The sequence below is a fragment of the Ascaphus truei genome (genome assembly GCF_040206685.1).
Source record: "Ascaphus truei isolate aAscTru1 chromosome 8 unlocalized genomic scaffold, aAscTru1.hap1 SUPER_8_unloc_1, whole genome shotgun sequence".
Taxonomy (NCBI): Eukaryota; Metazoa; Chordata; class Amphibia; order Anura; family Ascaphidae; genus Ascaphus; species Ascaphus truei.
Genome location: NW_027453835.1, coordinates 1,017,469 through 1,040,346, shown reverse-complemented (window position 1 = coordinate 1,040,346; position 22,878 = coordinate 1,017,469). Strand labels below are relative to the sequence as shown.

The 22,878-nt window shown below is 54.2% G+C and overlaps 1 protein-coding gene across 1 annotated transcript in view; it reads left to right on the top strand.

Moving 5' to 3' along the window:
- Positions 1–281: 281 nt before the first annotated feature.
- LOC142473393 (calcium-binding protein 2-like) overlaps positions 282–22,878 on the top strand; it is a 112,112-nt gene continuing 89,515 nt past the window's right edge. The window contains exons 1-4 of the mRNA XM_075580641.1: positions 282–2,637; positions 4,919–4,949; positions 10,625–10,768; positions 12,472–12,581. Of these exons, the coding sequence (XP_075436756.1) occupies positions 2,374–2,637; positions 4,919–4,949; positions 10,625–10,768; positions 12,472–12,581 (549 nt within the window). The 5' untranslated portion in view covers positions 282–2,373. The remainder of the gene's footprint in view (positions 2,638–4,918; positions 4,950–10,624; positions 10,769–12,471; positions 12,582–22,878) is intronic.

Sequence of the window (22,878 nt, the reverse complement as noted above, 5' to 3'; positions counted from 1 at the left end):
AGAGAGACATGCACAGGATATATATATACAGACGAGAGAGAGAGAGAGAGAGAGAGAGAGAGATGCACAGGATATATATATACAGACGAGAGAGAGAGAGAGAGAGAGAGAGAGAGAGAGAGAGAGAGAGAGAGACATGCACAGGATACACAGACATGTTATATATAGAGCTGGATGCACAGGTCACGAGTCCCTCCTGTAATCTCTTTAAACTCATTACCGAAGCTCAGAACAAATTGAGGTTATGAGATTACTGTTAATCCGGAGCCTTTTCTAGCTCTGTGCGACACTCTCACAGAGAGCGAGAAGTCCAGCTCTGACACTCTCGCAGAGAGCGTGAAGTCCAGCTCTGACACTCTCACAGAGAGCGAGAAGTCCAGCTCTGACACTCTCGCAGAGAGCGTGAAGTCCAGCTCTGACACTCTCACAGAGAGCGAGAAGTCCAGCTCTGACACTCTCACAGAGAGCGAGAAGTCCAGCTCTGTGCGACACTCTCACAGAGAGCGAGAAGTCCAGCTCTGACACTCTCACAGAGAGCGAGAAGTCCAGCTCTGACACTCTCACAGAGAGCGAGAAGTCCAGCTCTGACACTCTCACAGAGAGCGAGAAGTCCAGCTCTGTGCGACACTCTCACAGAGAGCGAGAAGTCCAGCTCTGACCCTCTCAAAGAGAGCGAGAAGTCCAGCTCTGACACTCTCACAGAGAGCGAGAAGTCCAGCTCTGACACTCTCACAGAGAGCGAGAAGTCCAGCTCTGACACTCTCACAGAGAGCGAGAAGTCCAGCTCTGAGCGACACTCTCACAGAGAGCGAGAAGTCCAGCTCTGACACTCTCACAGAGAGCGAGAAGTCCAGCTCTGACACTCTCACAGAGAGCGAGAAGTCCAGCTCTGTGCGACACTCTCACAGAGAGCGAGAAGTCCAGCTCTGACACTCTCACAGAGAGCGAGAAGTCCAGCTCTGACACTCTCACAGAGAGCGAGAAGTCCAGCTCTGTGCGACACTCTCACAGAGAGCGAGAAGTCCAGCTCTGACACTCTCACAGAGAGCGAGAAGTCCAGCTCTGTGCGACACTCTCACAGAGAGCGAGAAATCCAGCTCTGACACTCTCACAGAGAGCGAGAAGTCCACCTCTGTGCGACACTCACACAGAGAGCGAGAAGTCCAGCTCTGACACTCTCACAGAGAGTGAGAAGTCCAGCTCTGACACTCTCACAGAGAGCGAGAAGTCCAGCTCTGACACTCTCACAGAGAGCGAGAAGTCCAGCTCTGACACTCTCACAGAGAGCGAGAAGTCCAGCTCTGACACTCTCACAGAGAGCGAGAAGTCCAGCTCTGACACTCTCACAGAGAGCGAGAAGTCCAGCTCTGACACTCTCACAGAGAGCGAGAAGTCCAGCTCTGAGCGACACTCTCACAGAGAGCGAGAAGTCCAGCTCTGAGCGACACTCTCACAGAGAGCGAGAAGTCCAGCTCTGACACTCTCACAGAGAGCGAGAAGTCCAGCTCTGACACTCTCACAGAGAGCGAGAAGTCCAGCTCTGACACTCTCACAGAGAGCGAGAAGTCCAGCTCTGACACTCTCACAGAGAGCGAGAAGTCCAGCTCTGTGCGACACTCTCACCGAGAGCGAGAAGTCCAGCTCTGACACTCTCACAGAGAGCGAGAAGTCCAGCTCTGACACTCTCACAGAGAGCGAGAAGTCCAGCTCTGACACTCTCACAGAGAGCGAGAAGTCCAGCTCTGAGCGACACTCTCACAGAGAGCGAGAAGTCCAGCTCTGTGCGACACTCTCACAGAGAGCGAGAAGTCCAGCTCTGAGCGACACGCTCACAGAGAGCGAGAAGTCCAGCTCTGACACTCTCACAGAGAGCGAGAAGTCCAGCTCTGATACTCTCACAGAGAGCGAGAAGTCCAGCTCTGACACTCTCACAGAGAGCGAGAAGTCCAGCTCTGACACTCTCACAGAGAGCGAGAAGTCCAGCTCTGTGCGACACTCTCACAGAGAGCGAGAAGTCCAGCTCTGTGCGACACTCTCACAGAGAGCGAGAAGTCCAGCTCTGACACTCTCACAGAGAGCGAGAAGTCCAGCTCTGTGCGACACTCTCACAGAGAGCGAGAAGTCCAGCTCTGACACTCTCACAGAGAGCGAGAAGTCCAGCTCTGTGCGACACTCTCACAGAGAGCGAGAAGTCCAGCTCTGACACTCTCACAGAGAGCGAGAAGTCCAGCTCTGAGCGACACTCTCACAGAGAGCGAGAAGTCCAGCTCTGATACTCTCACAGAGAGCGAGAAGTCCAGCTCTGTGCGACACTCTCACAGAGAGCGAGAAGTCCAGCTCTGATACTCTCACAGAGAGCGAGAAGTCCGTCCCATGTCTCACAGCGCCGGGGCAGAGAGAGATCGGGCAAAGAAACACAATGGGGCAAGAAGCAAAGCTGGGGGGGAGTCAGGGGGCAGGAGGGGCACGGCAGGGGGACATGAGGGGGGCGGGCAGGGCAGGAAAAGCCCTCAGGGGGGGCATGAGGAAGTGCACTATGCCAGCGGGAAGGGTCACCACAAAGGGAAGAGGGTGAGTGACAGCCAAAGCATCACAACCAAGACCTACTCTCCCTTCCTCAACGCACTCTTCAGCAAGGTGTGTGACACTGTGACACTGTGTGTGACACTGTGACTGTGTGTGTGACACTGTGACTGTGTGTGTGACACTGTGACCGTGTGTGTGGCACTGTCACCATGTGTGTGTGTGACACTGTGACTGTGTGTGTGACACTGTGACTGTGTGTGTGACACTGTGACCGTGTGTGTGACACTGTCACCATGTGTGTGTGTGACACTGTGACTGTGTGTGTGACACTGTGACTGTGTGTGTGACACTGTGACCATGTGTGTGGCACTGTCACCATGTGTGTGTGTGACACTGTGACTGTGTGTGTGACACTGTGACTGTGTGTGTGACACTGTGACCATGTGTGTGACACTGTCACCATGTGTGTGTGTGACACTGTGACCGTGTGTGTGACACTGTGACCGTGTGTGTGACACTGTGACTGTGTGTGTGACACTGTGACTGTGTGTGTGACACTGTGACCATGTGTGTGACACTGTCACCATGTGTGTGTGTGACACTGTGACCGTGTGTGTGACACTGTGACCGTGTGTGTGACACTGTCACCATGTGTGTGTGTGACACTGTGACTGTGTGTGTGACACTGTGACTGTGTGTGTGACACTGTGACCATGTGTGTGGCACTGTCACCATGTGTGTGTGTGACACTGTGACTGTGTGTGTGACACTGTGACTGTGTGTGTGACACTGTGACCATGTGTGTGACACTGTCACCATGTGTGTGTGTGACACTGTGACCGTGTGTGTGACACTGTGACCGTGTGTGTGACACTGTGACTGTGTGTGTGACACTGTGACTGTGTGTGTGACACTGTGACCATGTGTGTGACACTGTCACCATGTGTGTGTGTGACACTGTGACCGTGTGTGTGACACTGTGACCATGTGTGTGACACTGTCACCATGTGTGTGTGTGACACTGTGACCATGTTTGTGACACTGTGACCATGTTTGTGACACTGTGACAATGTGCGTGACACTGTAACCATGTGCGTGTGTGACACTGTGAGTGTGTGTGTTTGACACTGTGACAATGTGTGTGTGATACTGTGACCATGTTTGTGACACTGTGACAATGTGCGTGACACTGTAACCATGTGCGTGTGTGACACTGTTTGTGACACTGTGACCATGTTTGTGACACTGTGACCATGTTTGTGACACTGTGACAATGTGCGTGACACTGTAACCATGTGCGTGTGTGACACTGTGAGTGTGTGTGTTTGACACTGTGACAATGTGTGTGTGATACTGTGACCATGTGTGTGTGACACTGTGACAATGCGTGTGTGACACTGTGACAATGCATGTGACAATGCGTGTGTGACACTGTGACCGTGTGTGTGTGATACTGTGACCATGTGTGTGTGACACTGTGACAATGCGTGTGTGACACTGTGACAATGTGTGTGACACTGTGACCGTGTGTGTGTGTGTGACACTGTGACAATGCATGTGTGACACTGTGACCATGTGTGTGTGACACTGATAATGTGTGTGTGACACGGTGACAATGTGTATTACACTGTGATAATGTGTGTCTGACACAGTGAATGTGTGTGACACTGTGATAATGTGTGTGTAACACGATGACAATGCGCATGTGACAATGACAATGTGTGTGTGACACGGTGACAATGTGTGTGTGTGACACTGTGAGTGTGTGTGTGTGTGTGTGTGACACTGTGACAATGTGTGTGTGTGACACTTTGACAGTGATTCTGTGTGACATTGTCTGACGATATGTGACTGTGTGGGTGATTGTTATATTGTATATTTCATATTTCTGTGCAGACAAAGAGACAGCAAGAGACAGCTACAGACAGCAAGAGACATGCACAGACAGCAAGAGACATGCACAGACAGCAAGAGACAGGCACAGACAGCAAGAGACAGGCACAGACAGCAAGAGACAGGCACAGACAGCAAGAGACAGGCACAGACAGCAAGAGACAGGCACAGACAGCAAGAGACAGGCACAGACAGCAAGAGACAGGCACAGACAGCAAGAGACAGGCACAGACAGCAAGAGACAGGCACAGACAGCAAGAGACAGGCACAGACATCAAGATACAGGCACAGACAGCAAGAGACAGGCACAGACAGCAAGAGACAGGCACAGACAGCAAGAGACAGGCACAGACAGCAAGAGACAGGCACAGACAGCAAGAGACAGGCACAGACAGCAAGAGACAGGCACAGACAGCAAGAGACAGGCACAGACAGCAAGAGAGACACTTAGACAGCATGAAACCGTCCGCTTTAACCCATTATGCTCTAAACCAATTAGGAGAGAGACCTGGCCCCAGAGGAGATGGATGGTGAGTGTGTGACTGTCGAAAACAACATGTCTGTGACTCTCTCAAGCTGTGTCTCAATCTTTCTCTGCCCCTTGCTCTCTCTCCCCATGGTTATCTCTCTCTGTCTCTCTTGCTGTCTCAGACTCTCTCTCCCGTTGTTGTCTCTCAGCTTCTCTCTCGCTTTTCTCCTAGCTGTGTATCAGGCTGTCTCTTTCTCTCATTGGCTCTCTCACATGCTTTCTTATTTTGCCTTCTCCCTGGCTGTCTCTCAGACTGCCTGTCCCCATCTTGTTCTCCCTGGCTGTCTCTCAGACTGCCTGTCCCCATCTTGTTCTCCCTGGCTGTCTCTCAGACTGCCTGTCCCCATCTTGTTCTCCCTGGCTGTCTCTCAGACTGCCTGTCCCCATCTTGTTCTCCCTGGCTGTCTCTCAGACTGCCTGTCCCCATCTTGTTCTCCCTGGCTGTCTCTCAGACTGCCTGTCCCCATCTTGTTCTCCCTGGCTGTCTCTCAGACTGCCTGTCCACATCTTGTTCTCCCTGGCTGTCTCTCAGACTGCCTGTCCCCATCTTGTTCTCCCTGGCTGTCTCTCAGACTGCCTGTCCACATCTTGTTCTCCCTGGCTGTCTCTCAGACTGCCTGTCCACATCTTGTTCTCCCTGGCTGTCTCTCAGACTGCCTGTCCCCATCTTGTTCTCCCTGGCTGTCTCTCAGACTGCCTGTCCCCATCTTGTTCTCCCTGGCTGTCTCTCAGACTGCCTGTCCCCATCTTGTTCTCCCTGGCTGTCTCTCAGACTGCCTGTCCCCATCTTGTTCTCCCTGGCTGTCTCTCAGACTGCCTGTCCCCATCTTGTTCTCCCTGGCTGTCTCTCAGACTGCCTGTCCCCATCTTGTTCTCCCTGGCTGTCTCTCAGACTGCCTGTCCCCATCTTGTTCTCCCTGGCTGTCTCTCAGACTGCCTGTCCCCATCTTGTTCTCCCTGGCTGTCTCTCAGACTGCCTGTCCCCATCTTGTTCTCCCTGGCTGTCTCTCAGACTGCCTGTCCCCATCTTGTTCTCCCTGGCTGTCTCTCAGACTGCCTGTCCCCATCTTGTTCTCCCTGGCTGTCTCTCAGACTGCCTGTCCCCATCTTGTTCTCCCTGGCTGTCTCTCAGACTGCCTGTCCCCATCTTGTTCTCCCTGGCTGTCTCTCAGACTGCCTGTCCCCATCTTGTTCTCCCTGGCTGTCTCTCAGACTGCCTGTCCCCATCTTGTTCTCCCTGGCTGTCTCTCAGACTGCCTGTCCCCATCTTGTTCTCCCTGGCTGTCTCTCAGACTGCCTGTCCCCATCTTGTTCTCCCTGGCTGTCTCTCAGACTGCCTGTCCCCATCTTGTTCTCCCTGGCTGTCTCTCAGACTGCCTGTCCCCAGCTTGTTCTCCCTGGCTGTCTCTCAGACTGCCTGTCCCCATCTTGTTCTCCCTGGCTGTCTCTCAGACTGCCTGTCCCCATCTTGTTCTCCCTGGCTGTCTCTCAGACTGCCTGTCCCCATCTTGTTCTCCCTGGCTGTCTCTCAGACTGCCTGTCCCCATCTTGTTCTCCCTGGCTGTCTCTCAGACTGCCTGTCCCCATCTTGTTCTCCCTGGCTGTCTCTCAGACTGCCTGTCCCCATCTTGTTCTCCCTGGCTGTCTCTCAGACTGCCTGTCCCCATCTTGTTCTCCCTGGCTGTCTCTCAGACTGCCTGTCCCCATCTTGTTCTCCCTGGCTGTCTCTCAGACTGCCTGTCCCCATCTTGTTCTCCCTGGCTGTCTCTCAGACTGCCTGTCCCCATCTTGTTCTCCCTGGCTGTCTCTCAGACTGCCTGTCCCCATCTTGTTCTCCCTGGCTGTCTCTCAGACTGCCTGTCCCCATCTTGTTCTCCCTGGCTGTCTCTCAGACTGCCTGTCCCCAGCTTGTTCTCCCTGGCTGTCTCTCAGACTGCCTGTCCCCAGCTTGTTCTCCCTGGATCTCTGTTTCTCTCTTTCTCCCAGGCTGGCTGTCTCTCTATCCTTGGCTGCCTCTCTCTCATCAGTACCCCCCCCCCCTCTCTTTGTCCCTTGCTGTCTCTCTCTTCCCCACTCCCTCTCCATGGTTATCTCTCCCTCCCCCTTCTCCCTTGCTGTCTTCCCTCCCTCTTCCAGGCTGTCTCTCTCTCTCTCTCTCTGGGTGTCTCTCATACTGACTTCCCCTGGCTCTCTCTAGCTTTGCGTGTCTTTCTGTTTCCCTGGCTCCCAGGCTGTCTCTTTCTCCCTCTACCTGGCGGTCTCTCAGGCCGTCTCCCTCCCTGGCTATCTCCCAGGCTGTCTCTTTCTCCCTGTACCTGGCGGTCTCTCAGGCCGTCTCCCTCCCTGGCTGTCTCCCAGGCCGTCTCTTTCTCCCTCTACCTGGCTGTCTCTCAGGCCGTCTCCCTCGCTGGCGGTCTCTCAGGCCGTCTCCCTCCCTGGCTATCTCCCAGGCTGTCTCTTCTCCCTCTACCTGGCTGTCTCTCAGGCCGTCTCCCTCCCTGGCTATCTCCCAGGCTGTCTCTTCTCCCTCTACCTGGCTGTCTCTCAGGCCGTCTCCCTCCCTGGCTATCTCCCAGGCTGTCTCTTTCTCCCTCTACCTGGCGGTCTCTCAGGCCGTCTCCCTCCCTGGCTATCTCCCAGGCTGTCTCTTTCTCCCTGTACCTGGCTGTCTCTCAGGCCGTCTCCCTCCCTGGCTATCTCCCAGGCTGTCTCTTTCTCCCTCTACCTGGCGGTCTCTCAGGCCATTTTTCGGCTTTCTCTTTTTCTCTCCCTGGCTGTCTCTCTTTCTATCCCTGGCTGTCTCTCTCTCCCTGGTTGTGTCTCAAGCTCTCTGTCTCCCTGGCTGTCTCTCTCTCTCCCTGGCTGTCTCTCAGAGCTCTCTCTCTCCCTGGCTGTCTCTCTCTTTCCCTGGCTGTCTCTCTCTCTCTCCCTGGCTGTGTCTCGAGCTCTCTCTCTCCCTGGCTGTCTCTCTCTCCCTGGCGGTCTCTCAGAGCTCTCTCTCTCCCCGGCTGTCTCTCTCTCTCTCCCAGGCTGTCTCTCTCTCTCTCTCTCTGGGTGTCTCTCATACTGACTTCCCCTGGCTCTCTCTAGCTTTGCGTGTCTTTCTGTTTCCCTGGCTCCCAGGCTGTCTCTTTCTCCCTCTACCTGGCGGTCTCTCAGGCCGTCTCCCTCCCTGGCTATCTCCCAGGCTGTCTCTTTCTCCCTCTACCTGGCGGTCTCTCAGGCCGTCTCCCTCCCTGGCTGTCTCCCAGGCCGTCTCTTTCTCCCTCTACCTGGCGGTCTCTCAGGCCGTCTCCCTCCCTGGCTATCTCCCAGGCTGTCTCTTCTCCCTCTACCTGGCGGTCTCTCAGGCCGTCTCCCTCCCTGGCTATCTCCCAGGCTGTCTCTTTCTCCCTCTACCTGGCGGTCTCTCAGGCCGTCTCCCTCCCTGGCTATCTCCCAGGCTGTCTCTTTCTCCCTCTACCTGGCGGTCTCTCAGGCCGTCTCCCTCCCTGGCTATCTCCCAGGCTGTCTCTTCTCCCTCTACCTGGCGGTCTCTCAGGCCGTCTCCCTCCCTGGCTATCTCCCAGGCTGTCTCTTTCTCCCTCTACCTGGCTGTCTCTCAGGCCGTCTCCCTCGCTGGCTATCTCCCAGGCTGTCTCTTTCTCCCTGTACCTGGCTGTCTCTCAGGCCGTCTCCCTCGCTGGCTATCTCCCAGGCTGTCTCTTTCTCCCTGTACCTGGCGGTCTCTCAGGCCGTCTCCCTCCCTGGCTATCTCCCAGGCTGTCTCTTCTCCCTCTACCTGGCTGTCTCTCAGGCCGTCTCCCTCCCTGGCTATCTCCCAGGCTGTCTCTTTCTCCCTGTACCAGGCTGTCTCTCAGGCCGTCTCCCTCCCTGGCTATCTCCCAGGCTGTCTCTTTCTCCCTGTACCTGGCGGTCTCTCAGGCCGTCTCCCTCGCTGGCTATCTCCCAGGCTGTCTCTTTCTCCCTCTACCTGGCTGTCTCTCAGGCCGTCTCCCTCCCTGGCTATCTCCCAGGCTGTCTCTTTCTCCCTGTACCTGGCTGTCTCTCAGGCCGTCTCCCTCGCTGGCTATCTCCCAGGCTGTCTCTTTCTCCCTCTACCTGGCGGTCTCTCAGGCCGTCTCCCTCGCTGGCTATCTCCCAGGCTGTCTCTTACTCCCTCTACCTGGCGGTCTCTCAGGCCGTCTCCCTCCCTGGCTATCTCCCAGGCTGTCTCTTTCTCCCTGTACCTGGCGGTCTCTCAGGCCGTCTCCCTCCCTGGCTATCTCCCAGGCTGTCTCTTTCTCCCTGTACCTGGCTGTCTCTCAGGCCATTTTTCGGCTTTCTCTTTTTCTCTCCCCGGTGGTCTCTCTTTCTATCCCTGGCTGTCTCTCTCTCCCTGGTTGTGTCTCAAGCTCTCTGTCTCCCTGGCTGTCTCTCTCTCTCCCTGGCTGTCTCTCAGAGCTCTCTCTCTCCCTGGCTGTCTCTCTTTCCCTGGCTGTCTCTCTCTCTCTCCCTGGCTGTGTCTCGAGCTCTCTCTCTCCCTGGCTGTCTCTCTCTCTCTCCCTGGCGGTCTCTCAGAGCTCTCTCTCTCCCCGGCTGTCTCTCTCTCTCTCCCTGGCGGTCTCTCAGAGCTCTCTCTCTCCCTGGCTGTCTCTCTCTCTCCCTGGCGGTCTCTCAGAGCTCTCTCTCTCCCCGGCTGTCTCTCTCTCTCTCCCTGGCGGTCTCTCAGAGCTCTCTCTCTCCCTGGCTGTCTCTCTCTCTCCCTGGCGGTCTCTCAGAGCTCTCTCTCTCCCTGGCTGTCTCTCTCTCTCCCTGGCTGTCTCTCAGAGCTCTCTCTCTCCCCGGCTGTCTCTCTCTCTCTCCCTGGCGGTCTCTCAGAGCTCTCTCTCTCCCTGGCTGTCTCTCTCTCTCCCTGGCGGTCTCTCAGAGCTCTCTCTCTCCCTGGCTGTCTCTCTCTCTCCCTGGCGGTCTCTCAGAGCTCGCTCTCTCCCTGGCGGTCTCTCAGAGCTCTCTCTCTCCCTGGCTGTCTCTCTCTCTCCCTGGCGGTCTCTCAGAGCTCTCTCTCTCCCTGGCTGTCTCTCTCTCTCCCTGGCGGTCTCTCAGAGCTCTCTCTCTCCCTGGCTGTCTCTCTCTCTCCCTGGCGGTCTCTCAGAGCTCTCTCTCTCCCTGGCTGTCTCTCTCTCTCCCTGGCGGTCTCTCAGAGCTCTCTCTCTCCCTGGCTGTCTCTCTCTCTCCCTGGCGGTCTCTCAGAGCTCTCTCTCTCCCTGGCTGTCTCTCTCTCTCTCCCTGGCTGTCTCTCAGAGCTCTCTCTCTCCCTGGCTGTCTCTCTCTTTCCCTGACTGTCTCTCTCTCTCTCCCTGGCTGTGTCTCGAGCTCTCTCTCTCCCTGGCTGTCTCTCTCTCTCCCTGGCGGTCTCTCAGAGCTCTCTCTCTCCCTGGCTGTCTCTCTCTCTCCCTGGCGGTCTCTCAGAGCTCTCTCTCTCCCTGGCTGTCTCTCTCTCTCCCTGGCGGTCTCTCAGAGCTCTCTCTCTCCCTGGCTGTCTCTCTCTCTCCCTGGCGGTCTCTCAGAGCTCTCTCTCCCTGGCTGTCTCTCTCTCTCCCTGGCGGTCTCTCAGAGCTCTCTCTCTCCCTGGCGGTCTCTCAGAGCTCTCTCTCTCCCTGGCTGTCTCTCTCTCTCTCCCTGGCGGTCTCTCAGAGCTCCACGCTGCTTTCCTTGAGTTCGATGTGGACCAGGACGGCTTTATTGGATATAAGGAGCTGGGGGAATGTATGAGGACGATGGGCTTCATGCCAACAGAGATGGAACTGATCGAGATCTCCCAGCACATCAAAATGAGGAGTGAGCACTCTCTGTGTGCCAGGCTGTCTCTCTGTGTGTCAGGCTGTCTCCTGTCTCTCTGTATGTCAGGCTGTCTCTCTGTATCTCTGTGTGTCAGGCTGTCTCTCTGTGTGTCAGGCTGTCTCTCTGTGTGTCAGGCTGTCTCCTGTCTCTCTGTGTGCCAGGCTGTCTCTCTGTGTGTCAGGCTGTCTCTCTGTGTGTCAGGCTGTCTCCTGTCTCTCTGTATGTCAGGCTGTCTCTCTGTATCTCTGTGTGTCAGGCTGTCTCTCTGTGTGTCAGGCTGTCTCTCTGTGTGTCAGGCTGTCTCCTGTCTCTCTGTATGTCAGGCTGTCTCTCTGTATCTCTGTGTGTCAGGCTGTCTCTCTGTGTGTCAGGCTGTCTCTCTGTGTGTCAGGCTGTCTCCTGTCTCTCTGTATGTCAGGCTGTCTCTCTGTATCTCTGTGTGTCAGGCTGTCTCTCTGTGTGTAAGGCTGTCTCTCTGTGTGTCAGGCTGTCTCTCTGTGTGTCAGGCTGTCTCTCTGTGTGTCAGGCTGTCTCCTGTCTCTCTGTATGTCAGGCTGTCTCTCTGTATCTCTGTGTGTCAGGCTGTCTCTCTGTGTGTAAGGCTGTCTCTCTGTGTGTCAGGCTGTCTCTCTGTATGTCAGGCTGTCTCTCTGTATGTCAGGCTGTCTCTCTGTATCTCTGTGTGTCAGGCTGTCTCTCTGTGTGTCAGGCTGTCTCCTGTCTCTCTGTATGTCAGGCTGTCTCTCTATCTTTATGTGTCAGGCTGACTCTCTGTGTGTCAGGCTGTCTCTCTGTGTGTCAGGCTGTTTCTCTGTGTGTTAGGCTGTCTCTCTTTGTCTGTGTATCAGACTGTCTCTCTATCTCTGTATGTCAGGCTGTCTCTCTATCTCTGTGTGTCAGGCTGTCTCATTATCTCTGTGTGTCAGGCTGTCTCTCTTTATGTCTGTGTGTCAGGCTGTCTCTCTTTATGTCTGTGTGTCAGGTTGTCTCGCTTTATCTCTGTGTGTCAAGCTGTCTCTCTATGTCTGTGTGTCAGGCTATCTCTCTTTATGTCTGTGTGTCAGGCTGTCTCTCTTTATCTGTGTGTCAGGCTGTCTCTCTATGTCAAAACATACAGGACACCTGCAAGCTCATATTGAACCCCCAAAATAACTACAACATATATATAAGCATATAGGTGTCACAGAGGAGTGCTACTGAGCATGGTAATATATATTTAAAACCAGAGACAGAACATGAAACACAGACAGAGCTCAGTGCACATCCAGTGAAACTCATACACGGTACAGTGCCTAAATATATATATATAAATATCTATTAAATAAAATGGTCTTTTAGTTTAACATTTTGGCCAGAGTGTTGTAAGCCCCTGAGCCACTGCACGGCAGACCACATCTCAAGGGTCCCTAACTCTAATATAAATTCTTAATAACCTGTGCATTACCAGGAAGAATGATTTATAATAAATCTTGACACGGTATAATATGTCATGTGTGTACACACACACACACACACACACACACACACACACACACACACACACACACACACACACACACACACACACACACACACACACGTGATACAGTATACATAAACAAATATACTGTAACTGTACATTTATACACAGTATACACATATATAATGTACATATGTACTCATTGCTGGGCTGTCTCTTGCTGTCTCTTGCTGTCTCGCAGTGGGGGGTCGTGTGGACTTTGAAGATTTTGTGGAATTGATTGGACCGAAGATGTTGGCGGAAACAGAAAATATGGTGGGAGTGAGAGAGCTGAAAATCGCGTTCAGAGAGGTGAGTGCTGGGGTGGGAGAGAGTGCTGGGGAGGGAGAGAGTGCTGGGGAGGGAGAGAGTGCTGGGGAGGGAGAGAGTGCCGGGGTGGGAGAGAGTGCCGGGGTGGGAGAGAGTACCGGGGTGGGAGAGAGTGCCGGGGTGGGAGAGAGTGCCGGGGAGGGAGAGAGTGCTGGGGTGGGAGAGAGTGCTGGGGAGGGAGAGAGTGCTGGGGTGGGAGAGTGCTGGGGTGGGAGAGAGTGCTGGGGAGGGAGAGAGTGCTGGGGTGGGAGAGAGTGCTGGGGAGGGAGAGAGTGCTGGGGAGGGAGAGAGTGCTGGGGTGGGAGAGAGTGCTGGGGAGAGAGAGAGTGCTGGGGAGGGAGAGAGTGCTGGGGTGGGAGAGGGTGCTGGGGTTGGAGAGAGTGCTGGGGAGGGAGAGGGTGTTGGGGTGGGAGAGAGTGCTGGGGAGGGAGAGAGTGCTGGGGAGGGAGAGAGTGCTGGGGTGGGAGAGAGTGCTGTGGTGGGAGAGAGTGCTGTGGTGGGAGAGAGTGCTGGGGAGGGAGAGAGTGCTGGGGAGGGAGAGAGTGCTGGGGAGGGAGAGAGTGCTGGGGAGGGAGAGGGTGCTGGGGAGGGAGAGGGTGCTGGGGAGGGAGAGGGTGCTGGGGAGGGAGAGGGTGCTGGGGAGGGAGAGGGTGCTGGGGTGAGAGACCGAGAGCATGAGGAGAGAGCATCGGGTGAGAAAGTACTGGGGTGTGAACGAGAACGTCTGATGAGAGATTTAGTGGTGAGAGAGAGAAGTACTGAGTATCCCCCCCCCCCCTGTTCCCGGGGTCCCCGGAGTATACAGAGCGCTCTGTGCTGTGAGATAGAGAAGTACTGAGTACCCCCCCCCCCCTGTTCCCGGGGTCCCCTGAGTATACAGAGCGCTCTGTGCTGTGAGATAGAGAAGTACTGAGTATCCCCCCCCTGTTCCCGGGGTCCCCCCCTGAGTATACAGACTGCTCTGTGCTGTGAGATAGAGAAGTACTGAGTACCCCCCCTGTTCCCGGGGTCCCCTGATGTGTATGTAACGGGTATTCCTTTTAGTCTGACCCACCCAATCTCACATTGGCCCCTGTGGTCTATCCAGCCCTCATTACATGTTCATGTCTGGTGGTGCACCTGTAGGCAACAGGGCTCCTGAGTCTCCCGCATGATGGTATTAGGGGATGTCACGCCAGACAGGCAGCCGAGGTAGTGGGTGCGAGTCCTACCTATATCGTGTGCAGCGCCTCCACCTCATCAGGATCTATGCGTCCGCAGGGAGGGGGTCCTGATGAGGAACTCCTTCTTGGTGATGAGGGCCCCTGGAGAGTAATTGCAGACTCACACCATGGGGTTCTCGTTGAACAAGTCATCTTTATTGTGCATGGTGACAAGGGCCAGCTGCCCCTCACAGTCAACGCTTCAGCCGCACATTGTTCCGTACTCCCCTTTAAAAGGTACGCCCTCCAAATGGAGTGAGATCCCCTCTCCCTTGCAGGGAGATCACCCCTGTGCCAGGTCCCTGGACACAGTTGGCCTTTTCTAACTGGATATAGAACGGTGCCACTAGTTACTGCACTAGTGGGCCCATCAGAACTTGCTGCTTCACACGTCACCCTGCAGCAACCAACAAAACTTTAGGCAGTGCAGTGCCTTATATACCTCAGGAAGCAGGCACATCTCTGATGTCACTAACTGTGGACTCAGAGCATGTAGCCACTCCCATCCATACATAGGGCACCTCACCAGGGTGTGAGGGCAAACCTCCATGATTACTGCTGGCATTCCTGTAACTTACCAGGTTTTGCTGCCAGCAGGAGAGATGACTGTAGACCATTGTTATGCATGGCTACATACTCCCCCTGGTGAATCCCCACCGTGCCGGCTGGGACCTAAATTTGGTGTACTGTACCTTTCTCCAGGAAACACTGCAAAAAGAACACATAATTAAGCCATAGCAATTCTTTACGTCCATAATTGGTAATAGCACAGCGCTCACTGACCAGCAGGGGCGCTCAAGATTACACACAGACCTCACTATGCTGCCTACCTAATAATAGTGGCGAGGATCTGGCTTCTTCACTTCTCTGCCCGCCATGTCAGTCACTGTAACACTATACTCCCGGGGCAAGCCACGCTCGGGTCTATACACAGCTTTGTGCATATATATGCTGTGCCCAATGCTCCAAACTCGCATCAACTGGGAGATCCTTTCTTCTGCTTGGGGGCCCTTAATGGCACCTCCCTTATTAACCATATAGTACTCTATATCCTCCCTGAGCCACCTATCCCTGTGGTCCTCTATCTCCTGCATGAGGGGCTCGGGGACATAGGGGTATTCCAACCCATGGGAGCGTTTGTATTTGGCTACAATGGCCCTTTCTGCTCGGCAAGCCCTTGTCAACTTAGCAGTGCCCGCTCTCCCCGGCAACACCCAGGACAGGGTTTCATCGGGATCCACCGGATCATCTAACTCACCCGGACCCATTGGTTCTACTAACCCTCGTCTAATCTTATACCACCGCTCCTGTGTTTCCTTCAGGTGATCCTCCTCCGTAAACTCTCCCTTGGCCCACCAATGATCCACCACCCCATCCCGCTCTAGGATGAACCAGGTCCTATCGATCCAGGCCACATATCCCTCAAACAAGGGGGCCCACCATCGCGTTTCCCTGATGAAGAAACCGTATGGTTTCGAAACGCGTTGGATAGTGTGTCAGTGTTCTGCCTTACTGTCTTGTCCCAATATTGTGAGCTGATCCGGTACCGGTAGGAGGTGTGCGACGCGAGTACTAGTGACGTCACCAACCCGGAAGTACCTGAACGGAGGACAGCCAGAGGAATCCAGCCGGCGTGGAGCTCTGTCTGAAGCAGCCATTCTCCTGTGAGCCACAGATGGGCTGGACTCTGTATACATGCGAGCGGGGACTTTGAAAGACTCCTACATACCCTACAGGAACAAGGTTACCACAAAGCAGTTTCCTATACCTGTGACGACATCCAATTCGGCTTCCACGTGGTGTATGGGTAATATAATTCCCTAACATGCCTGTCTAATATCACTTTGATGTACGCACATTACCTACTCTAATAATTGTTTGTGTCAATATATTTTTAATGCACTATGAGCGTTGTGCGCTGTGTTCTTTCAGTTTTTATCTGTAAGCTTTAGGGGGTGCTCTGGGCCATCCCTGCAACCGCAGCTGCAGACGCTCTATTTTTGTCCAATGTTGGCTTAAGGTCACGTATATATTCAATTTATTATATCACTATTCACTAAACATTTTTGAATTGTTTATTTAGTTGTGCACTGATCTTTCACCTATTACTGGGACAATCACTGGATATCGACACCTGTCGCGTAATCCTCCCTCCTCCCACCGACCCATCATCGGATGTCCCATAGTCCAGGCTCCCAGTCCGTTCATCTGAAGTGACCCGGGAATCCCCTGACATCCCTAAACTTGAGGATGACCCAAAAGTGAAGGTGAATGGGGCTGGGACTTTAACTAGGGCCTGGGGTCTAGCTAGGGCTTGGGTTTGGGGATAGGGCCGAACCGTCGGTATCCGCGGGGCTAGGACCCGCTCCTCACCGCTACCTGGTCCGGTTCCGCCGCAGGGACTCTCCGACCTCTCCGGTCTCACGACTCTTTGATCTCCACATCGATCGCCCGCTCTTCTTTGATTTAGGCGACCGACCTCCACTGCTCGAGCGAAGGGGCCTCCCACTCTGCTCCGCTCTGCCCACCGGAAGCGATGCCTTGACACGCACGTGTCTCGCCGCCATCTTGGGTTGGGTCCCCAAGCGAGACTTCTTCCTCCACCACGATATCCGGCAACGCCTTCTTCCGTCGTGGCGCCGCCTGGGCCTGACCACGTCCTTCCTCCGCCGTCGCCACCCTCGGAGCCTGGGACAAGCATGGACTCTGCTTACCACTCCGTGGCGTTGGGGTGGATCGGTCGCCATCGGATCCGCTGGTCACCACGGCCGTGGGACTTTGCTGTGGTATGGGCGACACTCGGCTCCGTTCTTCACCAACACAGGTAAGTGGCACTCTTTTAATAGTACTGCTGCTGTGGTACGCCGGCGGTCGGATCGAAACGGCAATAATGCTGAGGGACTCCTCGTCGGAGAACTCCAATTTGGCATTAGGCCGGGGCATTCCGCTTGGTGATCTGCGGTGCGGCCCCCTTTTATCACCGCGTCGGTGATCGGTTTTCTCGGCTGGCTCTGTCTTGATGACCGGAGCTGGTCCCTGTTCTCCGAGACCCGTAGTCTCCCTCCATAGCGCACCGGGAAGTTCCGCTGTTAGCATAGCGGCATCTTCCGCAGCCTCTACCGCCTGAACCGGCACGAATGTCGGCATGGGCCATAAGTATTGTAGGCCACATTGAGCGCATCGTGCTGTAGAGCTCACCGCTCCGCCCGGCAGTCGACACTGCAGGTATAAACATGCCACCGTCTCTACACCCTCTACTCGGAGGATCAGGAAGCCTCCTGGAGCCGAGTAGGGATGAGTGGTTATCAGAGGCCCTTCTTCTTGTTTGCAGGCCATAGTCACCAATGGAGGTGCTCGCACTAGTGGTCTGTACGGCTCGCTGGTTCCTCGCAACTGAAGGGCATGGGCTGGGTCGCCAACCCTTCCTCCAGCTTTCTCCATCCGCATCCGCCAAGACAGGAAACCACTCCCCCGGGTTGAAATTTGGGGGAGGTCCCGTAGAATTGTAGGATGACCCAGCACAGGGGCGGATTTAGTCACAGTCCATGTGGGCACGGCTCCAGCTTTCGTGCCATACCCCCCATCAGGGTGGGGTTTTCCCATTGGCGCCACTCCTGGCCAACTCTCTGCAAGTTGAGCATTTGCAATATTTTCTGCAACTGGCCCACGCGGTCTCCCAGGGACGCGGGATTGGACCCGTTCTCGCGCGGCGGGATTGGATCCGTTCTCGCGCGTCGGGATTGGATCCGTTCTCGCGCGGCGGGATTGGATCGGTCCGTTCTCGCTTGTTGGGATCGGTCCGTTCTCGCGCGTCGGGATTGGATCCGTTCTCGCGCGTCGGGATTGGATCCGTTCACGCGCGTCGGGATTGGATCCGTTCTCGCGCGTCGGGATTGGATCCGTTCTCGCGCGTCGGGATTGGATCCGTTCTCGCGCGTCGGGATTGGATCCGTTCTCGCGCGTCGGGATTGGATCCGTTCTCGCGCGTCGGGATTGGATCCGTTCTCGCGCGTCGGGATTGGATCCGTTCTCGCGCGTCGGGATTGGATCCGTTCTCGCGCGTCGGGATTGGATCCGTTCTCGCGCGTCGGGATTGGATCCGTTCTCGCGCGTCGGGATTGGATCCGTTCTCGCGCGTCGGGATTGGATCCGTTCTCGCGCGTCGGGATTGGATCGGTCCGTTCTCGCGCGTCGGGATTGGATCCGTTCTCGCGCGTCGGGATTGGATCGGTCCGTTCTCGCGCGTCGGGATTGGATCCGTTCTCGCGCGTCGGGATTGGATCCGTTCTCGCGTGTCGGGATTGGATCCGTTCTCGCGTGTCGGGATTGGATCGGTCCGTTCTCGCGCGTCGGGATTGGATCCGTTCTCGCTTGTCGGGATTGGATCCGTTCTCGCGCGTCGGGATTGGATCCGTTCTCGCGCGTCGGGATTGGATCCGTTCTCGCGCGTCGGGATTGGATCCGTTCTCGCGCGTCGGGATTGGATCCGTTCTCGCGCGTCGGGATTGGATCCGTTCTCGCGCGTCGGGATTGGATCCGTTCTCGCGCGTCGGGATTGGATCCGTTCTCGCGCGTCGGGATTGGATCCGTTCTCGCGCGTCGGGATTGGATCCGTTCTCGCGCGTCGGGATTGGATCCGTTCTCGCGCGTCGGGATTGGATCCGTTCTCGCGCGTCGGGATTGGATCCGTTCTCGGGCGTCGGGATTGGATCCGTTCTCGCGCGTCGGGATTGGATCCGTTCTCGCGCGTCGGGATTGGATCAGTTCTGCGCTCTCAGCTCCAATCTTCAGACGTTCTTGGCAATTGTCTATTAAAGTTCCGTGGGCGTTTTGAGCTGAAGCGATTTTTTTGTAGCTCTTGTTGAAATTCTCTGCGCTTATTCTTGAGGTTATTGATGGTGATTGGTTCTTTCCATTCAGATGTAATCTGCAGCAAACCAATCGGCGGTAACTCCGTGTGTGAAAGCTGTGAAGCGCGGTAACTCTGTGTGTGAAAGCGGTGAAGCGCGGTAACTCTGTGTGTGAAAGCGGTGAAACGCGGTAACTCCGTGTGTGAAAGCGGTGAAACGCGGTAACTCCGTGTGTGAAAGCGGTGAAACGCGGTAACTCCGTGTGTGAAAGCGGTGAAGCGCGGTAACTCCGTGTGTGAAAGCGGTGAAGCGCGGTAACTCCGTGTGTGAAAGCGGTGAAGCGCGGTAACTCTGTGTGTGAAAGCGGTGAAGCGCGGTAACTCCGTGTGTGAAAGCGGTGAATCGCGGTAACTCTGTGTGTGAAAGCGGTGAAGCGCGGTAACTCCGTGTGTGAAAGCGGTGAAGCGCGGTAACTCCGTGTGTGAAAGCTGTGAAGCGCGGTAACTCTGTGTGTGAAAGCGGTGAAGCGCGGTAACTCCGTGTGTGAAAGCTGTGAAGCGCGGTAACTGCGTGTGTGAAAGCGGTGAAGCGCGGTAACTCCGTGTGTGAAAGCGGTGAAGCGCGGTAACTGCGTGTGTGAAAGCGGTGAAGCGCGGTAACTGCGTGTGTGAAAGCGGTGAAGCGCGGTAACTGCGTGTGTGAAAGCGGTGAAGCGCGGTAACTGCGTGTGTGAAAGCGGTGAAGCGTGGTAACTCCGTGTGTGAAAGCGGTGAAGCGCGGTAACTCTGTGTGTGAAAGCGGTGAAGCGCGGTAACTCTGTGTGTGAAAGCGGTGAAGCGCGGTAACTGCGTGTGTGAAAGCGGTGAAGCGCGGTAACTCCGTGTGTGAAAGCGGTGAAGCGCGGTAACTCCGTGTGTGAAAGCTGTGAAGCGCGGTAACTCTGTGTGTGAAAGCGGTGAAGCGCGGTAACTGCGTGTGTGAAAGCGGTGAAGCGCGGTAACTCCGTGTGTGAAAGCGGTGAAGCGCGGTAACTCCGTGTGTGAAAGCTGTGAAGCGCGGTAACTCTGTGTGTGAAAGCGGTGAAGCGCGGTAACTCCGTGTGTGAAAGCTGTGAAGCGCGGTAACTGCGTGTGTGAAAGCGGTGAAGCACGGTAACTCCGTGTGTGAAAGCTGTGAAGCGCGGTAACTCCGTGTGTGAAAGCGGTGAAGCGCGGTAACTCCGTGTGTGAAAGCGGTGAAGCGCGGTAACTGCGTGTGTGAAAGCGGTGAAGCGCGGTAACTCCGTGTGTGAAAGCGGTGAAGCGCGGTAACTGCGTGTGTGAAAGCGGTGAAGCGCGGTAACTGCGTGTGTGAAAGCGGTGACGCGCGGTAACTGCGTGTGTGAAAGCGGTGAAGCGCGGTAACTCCGTGTGTGAAAGCGGTGAAGCGCGGTAACTGCGTGTGTGAAAGCGGTGAAGCGCGGTAACTGCGTGTGTGAAAGCGGTGAAGCGCGGTAACTGCGTGTGTGAAAGCGGTGAAGCGCGGTAACTGCGTGTGTGAAAGCGGTGAAGCGCGGTGCGGTGTGCCATCACGTGTTTCTTGTTAGCTTGGATATAGTGCATTTCATTCTTATTTCCACCGGGCCGCTCCATGTCCATACTCCGTGTGTGGATTCTTCTTGAAGAATGAATTCCTGATGTAGAAGTTTTCACCTTCTGCAAATTGTCCCAATCTGTCCCCACGTTCATTCCTGTTACAGTGACACACACACACACACGTTCATTCCTGTTACAGTGACACACACACGTTCATTCCTGTTACAGTGACACACACACACACACGTTCATTCCTGTTACAGTGACACACACACGTCATTCATTCCTGTTACAGTGACACACACACACACGTTCATTCCTGTTACAGTGACACACACATGTTCATTCCTGTTACAGTGACACACACGTTCATTCCTGTTACAGTGACACACACACACACGTTCATTCCTGTTACAGTGACACACACACACACGTTCATTCCTGTTACAGTGACACACACACGTTCATTCCTGTTACAGTGACACACACACACACACGTTCATTCCTGTTACAGTGACACACACACGTCATTCATTCCTGTTACAGTGACACACACACACACGTTCATTCCTGTTACAGTGACACACACATGTTCATTCCTGTTACAGTGACACACACGTTCATTCCTGTTACAGTGACACACACACACACGTTCATTCCTGTTACAGTGACACACACACACACGTTCATTCCTGTTACAGTGACACACACACGTTCATTCCTGTTACAGTGACACACACACGTTCATTCCTGTTACAGTGACACACACACACACACACACGTTCATTCCTGTTACAGTGACACACACACACACGTTCATTCCTGTTACAGTGACACACACGTTCATTCCTGTTACAGTGATCCACACACACACGTTCATTCCTGTTACAGTGACACACACACATGTTCATTCCTGTTACAGTGACACACACGTTCATTCCTGTTACAGTGACACACACACACGTTCATTCCTGTTACAGTGACACACACGTTCATTCCTGTTACAGTGACACACACACACGTTCATTCCTGTTACAGTGACACACACACACACGTTCATTCCTGTTACAGTGACACACACACACGTTCATTCCTGTTACAGTGACACACACGTTCATTCCTGTTACAGTGACACACACACACACGTTCATTCCTGTTACAGTGACACACACACACACACGTTCATTCCTGTTACAGTGACACACACACACGTTCATTCCTGTTACAGTGACACACACACACACGTTCATTCCTGTTACAGTGACACACACACGTTCATTCCTGTTACAGTGACACACACACACGTTCATTCCTGTTACAGTGACACACACACGTTCATTCCTGTTACAGTGACACACACACACACGTTCATTCCTGTTACAGTGACACACACACACACACGTTCATTCCTGTTACAGTGACACACACACACACACACGTTCATTCCTGTTACAGTGACACACACACACGTTCATTCCTGTTACAGTGACACACACACACGTTCATTCCTGTTACAGTGACACACACACGTTCATTCCTGTTACAGTGACACACACACACACGTTCATTCCTGTTACAGTGACACACACACACACGTTCATTCCTGTTACAGTGACACACACACACACAAACGTTCATTCCTGTTACAGTGACACACACACACACGTTCATTCCTGTTACAGTGACACACACACACACGTTCATTCCTGTTACAGTGACACACACGTTCATTCCTGTTACAGTGACCCACACACACACGTTCATTCCTGTTACAGTGACACACACACACGTTCATTCCTGTTACAGTGACACACACGTTCATTCCTGTTACAGTGACACACACACACACGTTCATTCCTGTTACAGTGACACACACGTTCATTCCTGTTACAGTGACACACACACACGTTCACTCCTGTTACAGTGACACACACACACACGTTCATTCCTGTTACAGTGACACACACACACGTTCATTCCTGTTACAGTGACACACACGTTCATTCCTGTTACAGTGACACACACACACACGTTCATTCCTGTTACAGTGACACACACACACACACGTTCATTCCTGTTACAGTGACACACACACACGTTCATTCCTGTTACAGTGACACACACACACACGTTCATTCCTGTTACAGTGACACACACACGTTCATTCCTGTTACAGTGACACACACACACGTTCATTCCTGTTACAGTGACACACACACGTTCATTCCTGTTACAGTGACACACACACACACGTTCATTCCTGTTACAGTGACACACACACACACGTTCATTCCTGTTACAGTGACACACACACACACACACGTTCATTCCTGTTACAGTGACACACACACACGTTCATTCCTGTTACAGTGACACACACACACGTTCATTCCTGTTACAGTGACACACACACGTTCATTCCTGTTACAGTGACACACACACACACGTTCATTCCTGTTACAGTGACACACACACACACGTTCATTCCTGTTACAGTGACACACACACACACAAACGTTCATTCCTGTTACAGTGACACACACACACACACACGTTCATTCCTGTTACAGTGACACACACACACGTTCATTCCTGTTACAGTGACACACACACGTTCATTCCTGTTACAGTGACACACACACACACACACGTT